Source organism: Geotrypetes seraphini, chromosome 11, assembly GCF_902459505.1.
Source record: "Geotrypetes seraphini chromosome 11, aGeoSer1.1, whole genome shotgun sequence".
Taxonomy (NCBI): Eukaryota; Metazoa; Chordata; class Amphibia; order Gymnophiona; family Dermophiidae; genus Geotrypetes; species Geotrypetes seraphini.
In genome coordinates, this window is record NC_047094.1 from 32,668,518 (window position 1) to 32,689,667 (window position 21,150).

At 40.6% G+C, this 21,150-nt stretch overlaps 1 protein-coding gene across 2 annotated transcripts in view; it reads left to right on the forward strand.

The window, feature by feature from the left end:
- The window catches only part of SNX29 (sorting nexin 29), a 407,218-nt gene that overhangs the window by 316,130 nt on the left and 69,938 nt on the right, over nt 1–21,150 (forward strand). For both annotated transcript variants that reach the window (XR_004536445.1, XM_033914221.1), the window contains exon 19: nt 3,103–3,243. Coding sequence is in view for 1 of the 2 variants with exons in the window: in XM_033914221.1 (XP_033770112.1) it covers nt 3,103–3,243 (141 nt within the window). In the remaining variant the exon portion in view is untranslated. The remainder of the gene's footprint in view (nt 1–3,102; nt 3,244–21,150) is intronic.

Genomic DNA, 21,150 nt, shown 5'->3' on the forward strand with positions numbered 1-21,150 from the left:
CTTGATCAGCTTATTTTTGTACCTTTCAAGCACGACTGAAATAGCCTCGACAGTTTCAGGATACATGCTACTACACTGTGACATAATTGTGTTGAGCATTGAATGCGCTGAAGTGTTTCTCACATTCAGCGGACAACTCGAACAATTCACACGGGCTGCCCAACCAATCTGAACATTTTCCAATACTCGGCTTTGCTGCCTGCGTTTTCTTTCAGAACAACAGAACCATTTTGAATCACATTCTACAAACTGTCCAATAAACATGATTGAAATGGTTTACAGTCATTCTTACTAAAGCTGGCTTGAAATGTTACCTTAGGCCAATCAATGCTCAATATGTAAAAAAATGGTTTCTATGGTGCTCAATAAACAACTTATATCATCTTAATGAATGTTTTCAATAATTTTCTAGTCTGTTTAATAGACCTCAGAACCACCACTCCTCCGTCCCACCAAAGTGTAATCACGGGGAAATGCAAGTGGTGCACTCCTCACCGGTCTATTCAATTTAAATTTTATATCATTCCTCCAATTTTTATACTTAAATTTACTTATCTTAGTAATGGCGAACTATCAGTTCTCACGGTAGATTGGGGTAAGACCCGACATGTTTCACAATTGTTTCTTCAGGGGTCTGTCAAATGCCGCCACCATCCAACTTACAAACAAAGATTGATTAGAGTTGGATGGCGGCGGCATTTGACAGACCCCTGAAGAAACAATTGTGAAACATGTCGAGTCTTACCGCCAGTCTACCATGAGAACTGATAGTTCGCCATTACTAAGATAAGTAAATTTAAGTATAAAAATTGGAGGAATGATATAAAATTTAAATTAAATAGACCGGTGAGGAGTGCACCACTTGCATTTCCCCGTGATTACACTTTGGTGGGTCGGAGGAGTGGTGGTTTTGAGGTCTATTAAACAGACTAGAAAATTATTGAAAACATTCATTAAGATGATATAAGTTGTTTATTGAGCACCATAGAAACCATTTTTTAACATATTGAGTTAGTCATTCTTAGGCATCTTGACTGATATTTCACTACTCTTACACGCAGAGCCAAACTGCCCAGGCCCACCCAATCTCAGCTCAGACCGCCAATCGGATTCCTAAATTCAGTCAATCCAGTCCTGCCCAGCCGCACTCAGCTACCCTCTGCCTTAGCCACCAGTGCATAGAACTGGTGTTTTGTTTTTACTAGGGTGTGGGGAGTTCACTTTGGGGTCTGGCTGTGCCTGCTCAGTCCTGTCATTGTGGTTTTCTTTCTCCCCGCTAGCGTGACTACGTTGTGCAGGCATTTTCTGCGGCAGCTTTGCAGATCCTTGGTAAATTGTCTCCCCGCAGCCATATGCAGCAGAGCTTAGGCCTCCAGCAGCAGCAACAAGGAAAGCAAACAAAATGTTAGGTATCATTAAGAAGGGTATCACGACCAGGACGAAGGAAGTCATCCTGCCACTGTATCGTGCAATGGTGCGCCCACACCTGGAGTACTGTGTCCAGTACTGGTCGCTGTACCTCAAGAAAGACATAGCGGTACTTGAGAGAGTCCAGAGAAGAGCAACTAAGCTAATAAGGGGTATGGAGGACCTCTCATATACTGACAGACTGAAAAAGCTGGGGCTTTTCTCCCTGGAAAAGCGGAGACTTAGAGGAGACATGATAGAAACCTTCAAGATCATGAAGGGCATAGAAAAAGTAGACAGGGACAGATTTTTCAAATTATGGGGAACCACAAGTACAAGGGGGCAGGTTTAGAACAAACGCTGGGAAGTTCTTTTTCACCCAGAGGGTGATGGATACATGGAACGCGCTACCGGAGGATGTGATAAGCAGGAGCACGCTACAGGGGTTCAAAGAAGCTTTGGATAGGTACCTGGAGGACAAAGGGATTGAGGGGTACAGATAGGAGTAGAGGTAGGTTATAGGGATAGGATTAGAGGTAAATTACAAAATTAGTTAGGGACCACTGTTTCAGGCAATAGGCCTGATGGGCCGCCGCGGGAGCGGACCGCTGGGCAAGATGGACCTCTGGTCTGCCTCAGCGGAGGCAACTTCTTATGTTCTTATGTTCTTAACACTCTACTCCTCCGCCGCGGCCCAATGGGCTTTGTAGGAGGGCCAAGCCACAAGCACCCATACTATAGTGATAATCAGGACCACTAACCTCCGGAGAGCAAGGCAAGCTCAAGGAAGCAGGTAAATAAATAAATATAATTTTATCATGGGTCAGTGGGTCACATACACTGACCTGTGACCCATATGACCCATCCAATACTGTTGACTCATGACCCATTATCAGCTCTGTTTTAGATAGCTTTTTACTTATACAAGTACATCAACACCTCCTTTCTTCTGCTGTTTATACCCCTTGTCTATGCAGCCCAGCATCCTTCTGGCAGTGGCCACCACCTTGTCGCATTGTTTTGTCACCTTGACACCATCACCACAAGGTCCCTCTCCCGAGCTGTGCTTATTAATCTCTAATCTCTTATATATTCTTTGGATTTCTGCATCCCAAGTGCAGCACTTTGCACTTCTTGGCATTAAATTTTAACTCAATCCAAACAAAACTGAGAGAAAAACTAAGAGAAAAAAAGAATTCAGCAATAACTCATATGTTCAAAATAAAGAATCCCTTATAAGAAAAACAAACTTATTAAAACTAAACACAAAATTGGTGTAATTTTATTACTCTAGTGTATTACACCAATTTTGTGTTTAGTTTTAATAAGTTTGTTTTTCTTATAAGGGATTCTTTATTTTGAACATTAAATTTTAACTTCCAGATCTTTGACCATTCTAATATTTGGAGATCTTTTCTCATGGTTATCCACTCTATTGGTTAGCTTCATGTCATCTGCATAAAGGCAAACTTTACCTTCTTTTATCTTTTGAATAAAGTTTGTACTTTTGTAATTTTTGTGTAATGATTGAAAACATTTTTTATTGGTTGTGAACTGAAGTACTTAACATATCAAGCCAGTGTCTGTAGTATCACAAATGATGTTTTATAAATATATTTTTAACATAAAAGAATAAATGCAAATACTTTATACTGGCAGCTTAACTCAGTTCTTTTCTTATCTGTTGTATGATAGGTATATGTCAGGATTAAAGATGATGAATGGAACGTCTATCGAAGATATACAGAGTTCCGATGTTTACATCAGAAGTTGCTAAGCAAATTCCCACAAGTGAGGTCATTCAGCTTCCCACCAAAAAAAGCCATTGGAAACAAGGTACCAAAAGTGATTCAGGATATATATTATTGCTATCAAGAAAGAGGATTTCAAATTTATAAACATTAATCAATATAAAGCAGCATGTGAAATCTTATAAGCCCCCACAAAAAATATTCCGGTCTATGAATATGAATGAAAACAGTTACTAGTAATACTGTAGCTGACAAATTAATGCTGACTATTTTGAATTGTGTGTAAGCAGAGTACGGTGAGGCCAGTATTCTGAAGATTAGTCTGATTTATTTTGGCTGTTAGCTTGATGAATCTTTAGGGTTTAAATGTCTCTTTATTTCACCACATAAAAACACAGTAAATGTTAGCAGACCCACACAATCCATTCTGTCTGCCCAACAAGGTGGCTAGAGCCACACCCAGTACTCTCTACAGGCCCAGAGACATGATTGGAGTCATTATTTGGTTAGTGATATTCAACAGTATTTAGCTAAGATTATGAAGGTAAGTCTTCTTAGGGAGACTAACTCTCCTAAAGTTACCTGGATAACTATTCAGACATATTCAGTGCAGTGTTCTTTCTAAGCTGTGTGAGAGTTCTCCAACTGTATAGCTATGTGTGTGGTGGTGGGGTGCTTCAATATTGTATTTTTAATCACTAGGGAAAGGCAGGTCCTATGGAGCCTTGCAGAATTTGCTGGCCCCTCACTTTTGAAAATGTGATATTAAAACAGCACCCCCCACTGGCAGGAAAAATGTTGGGGGAGGAGGAGGGGGCTTCTGCACATCTAAGAGGGACTATTGATTCGTTGGCAAACTGATCTGAATATGTTTCACTGAATATCAGGATATCTGGATGACCTAGTTGCTCACTTGCTCTTTGCTGGGCCTTATTAAATTGCTTTTAATGTTTGAGTTATTCCCTAATGGAATACAGCAGTACACAGGATTGTCTGAATTCGCCTGATCCTGATAGATTCCAAACTAGCAATAAATTAAAGAGAGAAATAATTTTTAATGCTTTTGAACAGGCTTTACTACATCTTGCTGATATACTGCTTTAAGGCAATGTCACCGTATGATAGGATCGCTAAATATATTTTATATGTTCTGTACAAAATATATTTAAGGGTGTGATTGTACAACTGAGTATTTCCCCATTAGTTTGGCCACATGATTCTAGAGCAGAGATTACATATGAGACATCTTATACATATGAGCCATCTTAACAATATACTTTTGTTTCTTTCTTTTTTCTCCAGACCAATAAGACAAACTTGCACAAGAGGTAGTAGAAACTATATACAGTGGTACCTCGGTTTACGAGTGCACCGGTTTGCGAGTGTTTTGCAAAACGAGCAAAACATTCGCAAAATCGGCGCCTTGGAAACCGAGTGTGCCTCGATTTACGAGCGGCGCCCCCCGTAACCGGCACCCTCCCCTCCGCTATCTGGCACCCTCCACCTGCGATCCGCCACCCTGCCCCCCCCCTGCGATCTGCCCCCCCTGCCGCGATTGGGCACCCCCCCCCCGCCGCTTCTTACCGTCATCTGGGCCTGGGCACCGGCACCGGCATGTCCTGTGCGTTGGTGCCGGTGCCCGAAGATCGGCCTCCTCTTTTTGCTGGGCCTTGAGCATCTGCGCATGCTCAAGGCCTGCGAGTTCACAGAGAGAACATGAACTCGCAGGCCTTGAGCATGCACAAATGCTCAAGGCCCAGCAAGAAGAGGAGGCCGATCTTCAGGCACCGGCACCAACGCACAGGACATACCGGTGCCCAGGCCCAGATGACGGTAAGAAGCGGCGGGGGGGGGGGGGGAGGTGTGTGCCGGATCACAGGGGGGCCTTCGGGGGGAGCAATGCTGGTTCTCGTGGGGGGGGTGGGGGAACGTATCAAAGCGAGTTTCCCCATAGGAAATAATGGAAAGTCGCTTTGATAAACGAGCATTTTGGATTATGAGCATGCTCCTGGAACGGATTATGCTCGTAATCCAAGGTACCACTGTACTCATATAAGCACTGTCATAGTCAGTGCTCAGGTATTATAGGGATTTTCAGACATCCACCTCGTTATTATAACTTGTGGTGGTAGAGATCCTCATTATTCTCAACCTGGCGTTTTATCATTTTAACGTTTTTTTCTTTCAACTTGTAATTAACATAATAAATATATAAATATTTCGTAATAAATAGTTTCTACTACCTCTTGTGGAAGTTTGTGTCTTATTGGTCTTGAGAGCAGAGATTAGGCACCTAAATTCCATTATAGAATATTAGTATAATCTGATATTGGTGCGCTTAACAGTTACTGTAGCATTCACAGTTACACCAGCCATAGACACGGTGTGTAATATTCTGTAAATTATCCATGTAAATCAGATTTCTACCTAATCCCATTCATGCTCCTCCCCTGTGTATACCTCCTTGCAAATGTTTGTTTATTGATCGCGTGATATCCCGCTAGTGCAATAGGTCATAGCAGCATGACAATTTATGTTCATGTGTTTCAAATTCCAGGACCTATCAAAAGTAAACATGATCTTGGGACCTCTTAGAAATTCTGTTCATAGCCAAGCATTCTTGGACCACCTGGCACAACACAAGACTGCCACCCTTTAGCAATATTTGTTTGTAGCTTACCTGTCATGACTTTCTAAGTGGAGGACATGCTATAACCAATGAGCTGTTGTCTTCTTTTAGTTGTGCAGGTCCTAAAGAAAACAAACGTCTGGCCATACCTAGAAAGAATTTGATATGTGGCCCTTACATATGAGAAACTGCTCTGGCCTTTTCCCCATCATTCCCTCCTCTGTGGCCCAAGTATCCCCACCATGACCCTGAATAACCCTTTTATCATGCTTTCATGGGGCCTCCTTGCTAAACAAAGCCGCAGCCATTCCGTTAAACTATGCACCATTATATGCCAGCATGTGCACCAGCATCTTACAGATGCCATTGATGAATATTAGTTGCTGTCTGCACAGTTGATCGATACCCTGTCAGGGCTGACATAATCCTGCCAAGGTGTTAAGATAAATTGCCACCTGCCTGTTGACTGATTTGTCTTTTTACATCTTTGATTGGGTAGAGTCTGAGATGAAGGTTGAAGAGGTGTAGCTGAAGTTTTCTGCTGTCTCTGTTGTCTGGGGCATCTGAGTAGTTGGTCAACTGGATGCAGATGCGTCAAATGTAGAGCGTACCATGTGCTTTCTCATCTCTAAAAGATCATGTGTTAGATGTTGAAAACAAGATAGATGTGTTGGGGAGAGTGTGGCGCAGTGGTTAAAGCTATAGCTTCAGCACCCTAGGATTGTGGGTTCAAACTCATGCTGCTCCTTGTGACCCTGGGCAAGTCACTTAATCTCCCCAATGCCCCAGGTACATTAGATAGATTGTGAGCCCACCGGGACAGACAAGGATAAATGCTTGAGTACCTGAATAAACTTATGTAAACCGTTCTGAGCTCTCCTGGGAGAACGGTATAGAAAATTGAATGAAATGTTCTGATAGTATGTATTGATCATATAGGGACATCTTTTGGAAGAGAGACTTCATGTAGAAAGTCATGTACAAGTTGTAGTTTAATATTCTGTTGACCAGCATTGAGTCTTTAAACAATCTGCAACCAAATTTATCTATGTTTCTACCTTCCTTTCCAGGAGGGGTACTGGCATAAGTTCTGGTACTGTTTGCTCTTTTCAGAGTAGACTCTACCAAAGACTGGTGTTGCAATTGTGGTCTGTCAAATCCAGGGAAATTGGATCTGATAAAGTATGTCCAACTTGCGTGGAGCTACTGGGATGGAAACTGGAGATTCCCAGGTTTTAAATAAGGCCTCCTTCATGAGGTTGTGCAGAGGAACCTTAATGCATTCTTTAGGCCACTCCTTGTAGCTCTGCTCAAGGCTCTGTCTCAGACTCCATGTTTATTGGGAGTGTTTGCCCCATCTGTCATATATACTTTGTAAAGGACAGAATCTCTAGGGGTGACATTTAATGAGGCTGTAGAGGAGATTGATTTGAAGGTATCCCATAAGACTCATCTGCTGATAGCTCTGGGTAGTCAATATAGGAGTGCATGGACAAGTTAGTCATAGTTCTTGATGTCAGGCTTTGCATAATGTTCCCTTATCTAGATGACTGGTTGATCACACCTCAAAGGCTTACCGAGCCATAACTGCAACAGTTTGTCTCCTGGAGCCCAATGGATTTTCAGTCAACTGCAAGAAATCCCATCTAGAACCTACTCAAGCTCTAGAGTTCATTGAAGCCCTCTTAGACAGAACTCAAACTCATGCATTTCTAACTCAACAAAGACTCAATGCTTTTTATGTTTTGAAGTTAGTGACCATGAACAACATTTATGAAATACAGTGGTACCTTGGTTTACAAGTGCACCAGTTTGCGAGTGTTTTGCAAGACGAGCAAAACATTCGCAAACTTGGTGCCTCGTAAACCGAGCTTGCCTCGCTGTACGAGCGCCCCCGCGATCCGGCATCCCCCGCAGCGATCCGGCATCCCCCCCCGCTCGCGTTGCCCCCCCTCCACCGCGATCCTACTCCCCCCCCCCGAGCAGTCAATGACACACTTTATCCGACTTGGCACCAGTGCCGGTGCCCGAAGATCCTCCTTCTTCTGGCGCGGCCTGGGCTGGGCGGTGCGTTGGAGATCCTCCTTCTTCTGGGCTGGGCTGGGCTGGACTGGCTTTGAGCATTTGCGCATGCTCAAAGCCTTCTGGTCTCGCTCTCAGAGCGCAAATGCTCAAAGCCAGTCCAGCCCAGCCCAGCCCAGCCCAGAAGAAGGAGGATCTCCAACGCACCGCCCAGCCCAGGCCGCGCCAGAAGAGGGAGGATCTTCAGGCACCGGCACTGGTGCCAAGTCGGGTAAAGGATGTTATTGACTGCTGGGGGGGGGAAGTAGGATCGCGGTGGAGGGGGGGGCAACACGAGGGGGGGGATGCCGGATCGCTGGGGGGGGGGTTGGAACAGCGTCGGATTCCTCAAGGGGGGGGAGAATGGGGCAGCGTCGATAGCCTCGGGGGGGGGGAGGAGGTGGAATCAATCAAAGCAGTTTCCCTTACTTCCTATGGGGGAAACTTGCTTTGATATACGAGCAATTTGGTTTACGAGCATGCTTCTGGAACGAATTATGCTCGTAAACCAAGGTTCCACTGTATTAATAAAAAGATCTCAAAGCTCCATGAGGATCCAGACATACAAAAGAGGATCAGTCTTTCGAAGGAGTCCCAAATATTCTCATTGGCCAAATCCGGAAAAAGGCTGGGAAGAAAAAACTTCAGGAAGAAAAAATTCCCAGTCAAAAAACCCAGTCACCATTAAAGTACAAAAAATTCAAAATGTCAATGTCAGTCACTAAGCACAAAACAAATTAGAGCATACTCAAAAAAAATTGGATCCCTGTGGAACTTTGAGGCCTGTGTAAATGTTGTTCATGGCCACTAATTGCAAAACATAAGTAGGCTCACTGTCTATAAATATTGTTTTGAGAAATTATGTGCCATTGCTTTTTGATTCATATCTACAAGATTGCTCTCAATAGTTTCACTCCAATATACTAGCCCATTTAAAATCAAAACCAGATGTCTGAGTGCAATATTCATTTAGTGGCATTAACTCAGACCAGTTGATCTTATAGCCTGAAAACTGAGTAATCAAATGCAGCTGGGAGAGACTGTTCAACAGAAGACAGAAAAAATAAAGCATCATACTGAGACTACTTTTAATAATTTTTGTGAAGTCTAGTACCATCTGTGTAGCACCTTAAATTGAATTTTATGTTCTAATGAATAAGCTTTGCTTTGGCTTATGTGTAACTTTTTTGATGCCTGGTAATAAAACAGCTCCAGTTTGTAATAGAAATGGTTTCTTTAAAGATTTTCTTTCTATTGACACTTTAAGGTATGAAGGGGAAATGAAGAATGCTTCTACTAATTACAAGCTTCAGAGATTCATTCAATCTTTGCTGGCATAGGGAATTGTATGATTCTGAATAAGCCCTACTTCCTGCAAGCTTAGGGTGTTTATGTAAAATATGTTCCATTCTAAGAGTAACAGGGGAGGTATATTTTATTGTTTATTAAAAGCTTCTCTCCCGCTATTAATGACTGGGGAGTTAATTCAGAGTGGTTTACATGAGCTTCTGTAAAGATGTTACAATACAGAGTTAGCGTTTTCTGAGATGGTTTTCAGTACAGACACATTTATACCATAATCATCCTAGGTATGTACAGTACAAATATGATGCTAGTTTTGTGTGCTGTGTTCATACATACTCAGAAATCCTATTTATTTGCACACATAATACCTGTATTTTGTTGTGTTCATCTTTAGATTTATATACATCCTGATAATTCTAGTTATCCTTATTTTATTTATCATATCCTCAGCAGTTCTGGGTATCTCTACTGTGTTCCTCCTATCATGTTCCTAGTGGGGACTAGCCCACTATCTCTTCTATGTTACGTTATTAGTTAAAGTAGTCCAGGGGTCTCCAAAGTCCCTCCTCGAGGGCCGAATCCAGTCAGGTTTTTGGGATTTCCCCAATGAATATGCATTGAAAGCAGTACATGCACATAGATCTCATGCATATTCATTGGGGAAATCCCGAAAACCTGACTGGATTCGGCCCTGAAGTAGTCTGTGAAGAGGATGGTCTTTATCTCTTTCTTGAACTTTCCGGTGTCCTTTTCAATGTTCAATGTACCCAGTATAAAAATATCTTTTAGAAATTTTCTGTCCCAGTGCAAAGCTGATCAATTCTCGGAGCATTTTTCTAGGTTCCAAAGAGGTAGGCTCTTAAATTGGGGTGATCTGCATGCGAACGAAAATAAACTCTTTCTTCTATAGTTGCCCATGTGTATAATAAAACTCAGTTAAAGCAAATAACGTCTGCATAATCTATCCCGATACCAAATTAAAATTAAATTAAAAAGACCTAATTAATGGGAATACAGTGGTTATCCCTCTTCACAGTGGCTTCACAATTGTCTTCTGTTGCTTAAATTCACATATCTGAGCTGAGATGCTGGTCTGATAATTGGGAACATTTCAATCTTAATTACTTTAATGTGAATAGTTCAGTTGGTCACCTCTCTTCAGGCTTTCTTCTTTATTTGAATATGCAACCGAAAACTCCATTACACATTTGAATGACAACAAGACTGTTTTACTTCACCCAATGCAAGGGTCCCAATTTCTGATGTCTGGTTTGTTGGCTGAAATACATAATATTGAGCCGATATGCTGCTCTGATATGCTGGCATTTCAAAAAAGATGTTTTCTCACATACTTAATAATAATAAATCTATTCTTTTATACCGCCATTACCAAAAGTTCTAGGCAGTTTACGCCATAAGAAACTAAACAATCAGCAAAGTACATACATATCATAAGATGAAACCAGAGTAAAAGGTTAAAAAGAAATTACAATCTTAAAAAGATCTAATTAAGTAATGAATTTGTCGAACAGAGCAGACTTCACTAATTTTCAAAAAGAACAGTAAAACATGGCTTGATTAATATATTCGCCAAGCCATTCATTCAGGTTTGCATAGAATTTATTCAGTGTTCAGAACTGTATTTTTCTCTCAAAGTAGAGTCTCTCTGAACAGTGATGAGTTCCATTTTTAGTTCATATGGGCCTTTTTCATAGTAAAATGACATCAAGCCAGACATCAATTCCAATATCTTTAGTCTTCTCAAAGTCAGAGAAGCAATTTTATCGATTGCTCTGTGGAGACTTCTAAGTCATTCAGCATTCTGAATTGAGTGAAAATATTACTCTTCAGTTGTTTTGAAAACAAATAGAAGCTGGAATTTGAAAGCTTTTAGATTAGAATACAATTTGTGCACAAAAATATTCTAGCTCTGTAGTTTCAAATAAAGACTGGATTGGTAGTATGGAATATTGCTACTCCTTGGGTTTTGGCTAGGTACTAGTGACCTGGATTGGCCACCGTGAGAACGGACTACTGGGCTTGATGGACCATTGGTATGACCCAGTAAGGCTATTCTTATGTTCTTATATGTTCCCTGATAGCCACACCAAAGGCCGGACTTCATAGCCAGTTTGGAATCATTAATTCAGGGAACGCCTTTTCTTCATAGTCTGGCAACTAATGCATTGCCATGGAGGAGAAAGGCCATTAAAAAGAAAAGCATCACCTTAGTGCGGTCTGTAGTGATGTAGTAGCCAGCCCATTTTCCAGCATCTCTACAGACCACACCAAGGAGGTGCCACCAGGAGCTTCTACTCAGGAGGGAAGGGTTAAGATGGAGATTCAGTTATTAGGCAAATAGAGAGCTAATAGATGCGATTGCTGGCCATTGTCTGGTGCAAAGATGGCGGACCTCACACCACCTAGATAAAATTTTAACTGGTGTTGTGGAGGAGTTAGCTGTCTTGGTACATATGGGTAACATGGGAAAATTTAGGAGTCCTTTTACAAAGGCGCGGTAGCGGTTTAACGCGCGGAATACCGTGCGTTAAACCGCCTGCCGCGCTAGTACCTAATGCCTCCATTGACGAGGCGTTAGGATTTTAGGCTGCCACGGGGGTTAGCGCGTGATGAAATGTCCGACGCGCTAACCCCCATAGCGCGCCTTGATAAAAGGAGCCCTTAGGCTTTTAGGTAGAATATTAGTTCTCAAACTTATCCTTGGGGACTCCCAGCTAGTCAGGTTTTCAAGATATCCCTATTGAATATGCATAAGAAAGATCTGCATATAATGGAAGTGACAGCTATGCAAATCTGTCTCATGCATATTTATTGATTAACCTTACTTTTTTTCATAAATATTATAAATATATTAAATATACCACCCTCTGTTTTACAAAGCTGCGTTAGCGGCTGCCGCTTGGCAACAACCCCAAAGCCCTTTAAACCTCTATGGGCTTCGGGGCCGTTACCACGCAGCAGCTGGTAGCGCGCCTTTGTAAAACAGGCTCTAAGATAGAAACAAAATATTTACTAGTTTCTTACCTGAAAATACCCAGGAAGATAACAGTAAATTTCATGAAAGAATGAAAAGATTTTACATTTCAGCAAAACTCATTAATCTACCAAGTCCTTATATTTCAGCTGGCATACCAGATAGCAAGGTTAAGTCCTCGGGATGTTGTTAATTGGATTAAGACAATGTCATTTATATTATAAAAGATCCATTCAGAGTTTTGAGATCAAAATCCTTTAATGACACTTGCAATAACAGGTCAGCCATTTATCCTCTAGCCATTATGCTCAGGATCTCAACTTATATAAGCTTCTCTTGTCCAAAGCTCCAAAACTTCATCAGGGACTTTAGCAGTGATTAATTTTGGTTAACCTGAAGTATAATTTTATAAGACCTTTAATAAATCTTTCACTTATGTGAACTTTTGGACAGATTTTCCAGCCTATATTATTTTTGTGCTTTTTTTTTTCTATTATGGATTTACTCTCTCTCTTCAATTATGTGGGTTTCACACTGATTTTTTTCCCTGTGGGTATGGTAATTAACTGCTGTGCAAATTCTTGTTTTCTTTGCTTGTTTTGAAATGTCTCAAAAACTTGATCAAAATATTATTTGCACTGAATTAAGCTCATTGTATTGCCAAGCTACATTGTTTTCCTGAGTCAGAAAGATGTACAACTTGAATTTAATTCTTTAAAATAATTTTAACAATAAACAAAAAAAGAAAAACCCCTTCTGGTCTAATAATTCAAAAGCAGTTATGTAGTTGGCAGCCAGTACTGGCCGTATAACTGCTTTGCTTTCCTTTTTATAGCTTTTACCTTCTCTTTTACAAAGCTACCTCAAAAGCCCTGAAGCTCTTAAAATCCCTATGGGCTTTGAGGCAGTTATCACAGCGACCCACACTCTTTGTTTATGGTGCGGTGGTTAAAGCTACAGCCTCAGCACCCTGAGTTCAAACTAAATTATGTAAACTAAGGAAAGAAGGGCGATTTAAATCTAATAAATATCTCAAACACAACCCCACACAGAACAAACGAATCTGCTCAGCAACGCTACAAGGCTTAAACATACATACACCCAACCATCCACAACAGGAGAAACACTCAATCAAACACAAAAAAAGAAGTGGAGAAAAAGCCTCAGTTCAGCTTCATTTGGCAAAAAACTCCACTTCACATACACTCCTACACTAACAAACCGGTAGGGTGAAGAAAGCACTATAATAGCTTGCAAAGTCAATGTTCAAAAGCACCAGGGGTACATAACGCCACACGTGAAAAAAATGTGGCAACAGGGCCCAAAGGCACGGTGATCCGAAATCATAGCATTAGGCCAAAAAAAACCACTTAGCTGCCAAAGTCCATCAGATATGTCTCAATCCAGCGTAGTAACACAGCAGCTAGAGTACCCAACGGGGAATCTCCCGTTTCGCCAGTTCTTGCTGCGTCAGGGGTATCCACACAGCTTCATCTGCCAGTCCACGGATCCTTCGGTGCTCCTCTAGTACACCCACCACGTCATGAATCACAAAAAAGGTGCAGGAAAAACACTAAAGCACACACGCTGAAAAAGCAGAACAAACTCCTCCCCTTGCTAACATCCACCAATCCAGTAACCTGTGGCAGAAGGAGCAAAGGTGGATCTATCTGTTAAAATCGGTGCAGCCTGATGGATTGAATGCCCGGATTGAGTGGGCGGCTTTCTTTGGGTCCTGAAGGATACTGGATTGGTGGATGTCAGCAAGGGGAGGAGTTTGTGCTGCTTTTTCAGCGTATGTGCTTTACTGTTTTTCCTGCACCTTTTTTGTGATTCATGACGTGGTGGGTGTACTAGAGGAGCACCGAAGGATCCGTGGACTGGCAGATGAAGCCGTGTGGATACCCCTGACGCAGCAAGAACTGGCGAAACGGGAGATTCCCCGTTGGGTACTCTAGCTGCTGTGTTACTACGCTGGATTGAGACATATCTGATGGACTTTGGCAGCTAAGTGGGTTTTTTTGGCCTAATGCTATGATTTCGGTTCACTGTGCCTTTGGGCCCTGTTGCCACATTTTTTTCACGTGTGGGGTTATGTACCCCTGGTGCTTTTGAACATTGACTTTGCAAGCTATTATAGTGCTTTCTTCACCCTACCGGTTTGTTTGTGTAGGAATGTATGTGAAGTGGAGTTTTTTGCCAAATGAAGCTGAACTGAGGCTTTTTCTCCACTTCTTTTTTTGTGTTCTGTTTGATTGAGTGTTTCTCAAGCTGTGGATGGTTGGGTGTATGTATGTTTAAGCCTTGTAGCGTTGCTGAGCAGGTTCGTTTGTTCTGTGTGGGGTTGTGTTTGAGATATTTATTAGGTTGTGGGTTCAAACCCATGCTGCTCCTTGTGACCCTGGGCAAGTCACCTAATCCCCCCCATTGCTCCAGGTACATTAGATGGATTGTGAGCCCGCTGGGACAGACAGGGAAAAATGCTTGAGTACCTGAATAAATTCATGTAAACCATTCTGAGCTCCCCTGGGAGAATGGTATAGAAAATCAAATAGGTAAATAATGTGAAAAGTTTCAGCCTCTGATAACCAGAGCTGGTATTATTATTATTCTTTATTATTATTCTTTATTCTTATATACCGCCATACCCAGAGAGTTCTAGGCGGTTTACATCAATTAGCAAATGATCTGCATTGAATAGCAGATTTACAACAAAATTAGAAGTAGGTTTACAAAATTAGAAGCAGATTTACAGCATAATTAGAAGTATTTTTAACAGTATTTTTAACAGCAAATTGCAGGCTGAATTACGATAAATTACAGTTATGACATCACAATGCCTCATTCCACCAACGCCTAAGAACCAACCTTATCAGTGATGTCACAATGGCTTGATTGTCCTGTACTTGGCTCACTTTTACTACCTTTTGATTTCTAGGTGGCACAGTGGTTAAAGCTACAGCCTCAGCACCCTGAGGTTGTGGGTTCAAACCCACGCTGCTCCTTGTGACCCTGGGCAAGTCACTTAATCCCCCCATTGCCCCAGGTACATTAGATAGGTTGTGAGCCCACCAGGACAGATAGGGAAAAATGCTTGAGTACCTGAATAAACTCATGTAAACTGTTCTGAGCTCTGCTCAGAGAACAGTATAAAAGATCGAATAAATAAATAAATAAATTTATCTCCATTGAAGTTATTGGGATGTCTTGCTATCTCTATTGCTTCCTTGATTCTTCTCGGCTACCAATAGTCTTCTTTCGCCAGGATTTTAGAGCTCCTACGAAGGTGCGCTAGCGTTATAGTGTGCGCTAGTCGGAAAACTACCGCCTGCTCAAGAGGAGGCAGTAGCGGCTAGCGCGTGCGGCATTTTAGCGCACGCTATTCTGCGCGTTAAGGCCCTAACGCACCTTCGTAAAAGGACCCCTTAGTGTTCTCAAATCTAATCGTATAACTGGTTTCTCCGTCATGGAGGACTACAGCTGATTTTTCAAATTTGTGTTTCACTATGCATGGGTGTCTGTTCGGACACTTCCAGTCGTGTATTACTATTACTGTAATTTTCTAATTTCATTACAACAAGGGAACGACAGTTGAGATTTGGTTATTAAGTTTGAGATTTTACACTCAGAACTATAGACTCCTGGTGCCCTGATAGAATGGGTTGGTTTTAACAGCACAAACATAGCAGGCCACCTATGGACACGTTCTGCAGTTTGATGTTACTTTTCACTTTTGGAAAGGTTGAGACCACTCAGCTAATACTGAATGTAAATTTACAAAGAGATGAGTGGAATAGGACTCGTAGTTGGACAAGTTCCTGAAGGAAAAGGGGATTGAAGGGTATAGTTAGAGGGGTACTATACAGGACAAAATGCCTTAAGTAGAGGATCACTTACAGGTCACGGACCTGGGGGGCTGCAGCGGGAGCTGACTGCTGGGCACGATGGACCTATGGTCTGACTCTTATATTCTTAGATGCTTATATTCTTAGTAACATATATATATAACATAGTAACATATATAAGTGAAAAACATAGTAGCATATATATAACATAGTAACATATATATAATATAGTAACATATATATAACATATATAAATGAGAAGCATAGTAATATATAAGTGAGAAGCATAGTAACATATATATATATATAACATATATATATAATATAGTAACATATATATAACATATATAAGTGAGAAGCATAGTAACATATATATAACATATATATAACATAGTAATATAGTAAATGACGGCAGATAAAGACCTGAACGGTCCATCCAGTCTGCCCATTAGTGGTACACCATATGCTGTATCTCTGATGGCCAGGGTGGGAGGGAGGAGGGAGTAATGCAGCATTATTAACTGACTAATGCATTTTGACTGATGATTTTGAAGCTTAGGGATGGTTTTACTAAGACACGCTAGCCGTTTTAGCGCGCGTTATACGCTAACGTATCCATTATAGTCTATAGACAAGTTAGTGTTTAGTGTGCACTAATATTTAGCATGCTAAAATGGCTAGTACGCCTTAGTAAAAGGACCCCTTAATTTTTTGTTTTATTCTTTTATATATGTTTGATTGATTTGCAACTCTGTTTGGTATTTTGAATTTTTGATAAAAAATTAATTGAGAAAAAGTATACTTTCTTTCCAACACTGTTAGAATGGAAAGAATAGAAAAAGAAAACTATGATTAGTTCCCGTAGTAGAGGAACTTCAACCGGTAAAACAGATTTCCAAAGAAATGCAATTGCAGAGCTTGTAATTTAGAAGATTGTCGTTCTGAGTCAAAGGGCAGTTTCAGACTCAGCAACTTCTGTAACCTACTCGGTAAGTTATGGGATGAAGCTGGAAAGTAGGTCAGCATGTCACTCTTTTGTGTAATATTGAAAAGTTAGGAAATTGCTTTAGGAAACCCTACAAGAGTAAAAGTTCCTTTGCCGAAGATTGATACTGTAATGTCACCTGAGTAAAATGCATTTTGGTATTGCGATATCATGATAGCTGAATATCAGATTTTTTAAAATATTCTTTATTCATTTTGAAAACTTACAGCAAGCGTACAGGAATATATCATTAGTAACAACAATAACACTTGTAATTCTCATATAATTCTACAAACATAAAAATTATATCCCGTTCCACCCACCTTCTTTCAAATATTATAATCAATTATGTCATAAATATAATATAGTGCAACTGCGTTTCCAAATACACAGGGAGAATGTAGCAATTGAGAGTCAGAAAGTAGCTAAAATGCAATGGAGAGAACTGACTCGAGCTAATTAAACCTCCAAGAGAAGTACTCATAAAACTGTAACTTTGCTCAGAGGCTTGTAACTCTGAAGAGAGGGAGGTAACCCTCTCTTGAAACAAGAGTTATTATTTCAAATCATAGCAAGGTGTTTTAGTAAAAATGAGTCCAACTCTTGAGGGTAACAAGGCTTGAAAAAATATTCAATACTTAAATGGAGTGTTTTGCAGAATTTTTAAAAGTCCAAAAAATAATGATGATTGCATTCAGGAAAATTGTACTTAACTTAAATGCAGAACATACAACTTCCAGGGTCCCGACGTGGCCCCGTTTCGGCGACTGCTTCAGGAGACCCCGCCAACCGAAAGTGGATAGTTTTTGCAAATATCACACTGAGTATAAGTGCTTCAACTGTAAGCGGTTCAAAAACTGATAAGTTCCCTGCACTTATCAGTTTTTGAACCGCTTACAGTTGAAGCACTTATACTCAGTGTGATATTTGCAAAAACTATCCACTTTCGGTTGGCGGGGTCTCCTGAAGCAGTCGCCGAAACGGGGCCACGTCGGGACCCTGGAAGTTGTATGTTCTGCATTTAAGTTAAGTACAATTTTCCTGAATGCAATCATCATTATTTTTTGGACTTTTAAAAATTCTGCAAAACACTCCATTTAAGTATTGAATATTTTTTCAAGCCTTGTTACCCTCAAGAGTTGGACTCATTTTTACTAAAACACCTTGCTATGATTTGAAATAATAACTCTTGTTTCAAGAGAGGGTTACCTCCCTCTCTTCAGAGTTACAAGCCTCTGAGCAAAGTTACAGTTTTATGAGTACTTCTCTTGGAGGTTTAATTAGCTCGAGTCAGTTCTCTCCATTGCATAAATATAATATAAACACATAATTTAGTGAAATTTCCATAAAAACTCCCTCCCACCCCCCAATGTGTACATATATTCATCCAAGGAAAATGATGTTTTCCAATGGCCCCCAGATCTTTATAAAATTATTATATCAGATTTTTAATGAAGTTGCATTTCAATCTTCTTTGTAATTTTTCTTAAGAAATGCAATAACTTTTAATGCAGATGAATTATATTTTTTAAAAGGGGTGATTTTTAAAACAAGTGCTGTACCTGTCAACAGCATTCACTTTGAGTAATATTCTCAAAAAATGATCTGTGTTAAGTTCCTTGAAAATAAGTTTAACACACAACCATATCAATTACAACTTGGGGCTCCTTTTACAAAGGTGCGTTAGGGCTTTAATGTGCGCTGAATTGCCACACGTGCTAGACCTTAATGCCAAATATAAGTACTCCAAAAATCTGCCCAAGAAACTTAGAAAGAAACCTACCAAGAGGCAGTGTAGATTAGAGAATGACACGGTGACAAAATTCATCACCGTTCCTGTCCCCGCGGATAACCGTGGGAAACCATCTTCATGTCATTCTTTAAGGAGAGAGGAAAGAATCAGAGTATAATTGGGCACAACCACTGACCCGCAAGCTTTGCTTTGAAGAATGCTGGTGTAGAAGGACCGAGGTTGAAATAGACACTAGAAAATGACATGGGATTATTTCCTGCGGTTATCCGCGGGGATGGGAACGGTGATGAGTTTTGTCACCGTGTCATTCTCTAGTGTAGATCACACGGTTCAGAGAGTGGCGACTTAATGACCAGACCAACAGTGAACACATGCTAAATAGCGTGAATCCTCTAAAATCTAATATAATTTAATAATGGAGTACCCTCAGTGTGAAAGAGGCAGTGAAGGGAGAATAACTCCAGCGCTTCACATAATGAGACAGAGACCCACAAGTCCCTGCCCCCACACCATCATAGGGTACCTCCTTGTGTGTAATAAATCAAAAACAATAGTGAAAAGTAAATCACCAAACCAGTGAACACGAGTGAGGTCAATAAAGGAGCCACCCTGAGAACCTCCCCCAAGCAACTCCCACAACAGATCTGGTATCCAGCGGTCCCCCTCTGCGGGTAGCTGCTGCTGTAACGACTGCCTATGAACACCTTCAGTTAAGTCGGTTTTTTGATCTGTTGTGGGAGTGGCTTGGGGAGGTTCTCAGGGTGGCTCCTTTATTGACCTCACTCGTGTTCACTGGTTTGGTGATTTACTTTTCACTATTGTTTTTGATTTATTACACACAAGGAGGTACCCTATGATGGTGTGGGGGCAGGGACTTGTGGGTCTCTGTCTCATTATGTGAAGCGCTGGAGTTATTCTCCCTTCGCTGCCTCTTTCCCACTGAGGGTACTCCATTATTAAATTATATTAGATTTTTAGAGGATTCACGCTATTTAGCGTGTGTTCACTGTTGGTCTGGTCATTAAGTCGCCACTCTCTGAAACGTGTGATCTACACTGCCTCTTGGTAGGTTTCTTTCTAAGACCTTAATGCCAGCATTGAGCTGTCAGTTCTAGAAGCGTAGCACGGGTTTAGCGCGCACTAAAATCCTGCGTGCACTAAAAACGCTAGCACACCTTAGTAAAAGGAGCCCTTGATGTCTGTGGCATCATTGCAGAAATTCCATCCCCGAAATAACACTCAGAGATGTTCCATATTCTCATATTTCATGTCATGGCTAAGTATCGGCATATATTGTTTGTATCTTTAATAAAATACAACATTCACAGTGTGAATATTCATTCTTCATACTGATCAATCTTTCCATCACCTCTTTTCCCTTATCTGATTGCTTTATCTTGACAGCACGTCATGCTATATGTTTTCAGAAATCAATGAGCAACGTTTATTCTAACCCCTTCTTATTTTTTTTGCAAAACTGTGAACCTGTCAAGTTTGTCAATCAGCATGTGTCTAATCGTGATCGAGCGAATCAGGAACTTGTTAGTTTCTTTCTTATGCAAATTTATAATGTCAAGTGATAATGATAGCTCTTGTGATGTTTTCAACAGGTCACATTAGACAGTGAGATTCATTTTAGCAATTAGACTGAAGGCTGCATGTGTGTGTCTTATTCAGGCAACCAACTGAAAAGTTTTAAGTTCCCAGAGTGGCAAATTTCAATTAGAAAACATGTTTTGCAATAAAAAAATAATTGTCTTGCTGAAGAAAATAATTACAATGTCATATAGTAGAAATGTCAAGGCCAGAGAGCGAGATTTTCAAATGGGTATGAGTCATATACTTGATATATCGCCTTTCTGTGGTACAAGCGGTTTACAAAACCTTTCTGGATAGAACTTTTGCTTACCAAGCAAACAAACAACAACATTGTCTAGACAACTACATCAACAAAGCTAGACTGACCTACAACGCTTTTAGAAAACTCATAAAAACTGCCTTATTCAACAGATATATCACCTAAAAGAATCTTCACCGAACAGTTGGATGAAGAACTTTTTTTTTTTTCTTTTCTCGTTCCAAATATTCCCCCTCTAAATCCTAATCAAATCGTATTTTGTAATTCGGGACCTGTCTTCAATTATGTCCCCACTGAAAATCCTTAACGAACTGTATACTGTAATTTTCGCTGTATTTTTTTGTAATTTGCGACCTTTTCCTAACAGGCCCTTTCGGAATTTCGCTGTATATTGAAATTTTCGCTATATATTGTAATTGTCGCTGTATTTTTTTTTTTTTTTTTGTAATTTGCGAACTTTTCCTAACAGGTCCTCTCGGAAATTTCTTAGCAATCTGTATATCTGTATATTTCTTAGCAAACTGTACAGTTTATATTTCCGCTTTCTTAAAGTTTCTGTAC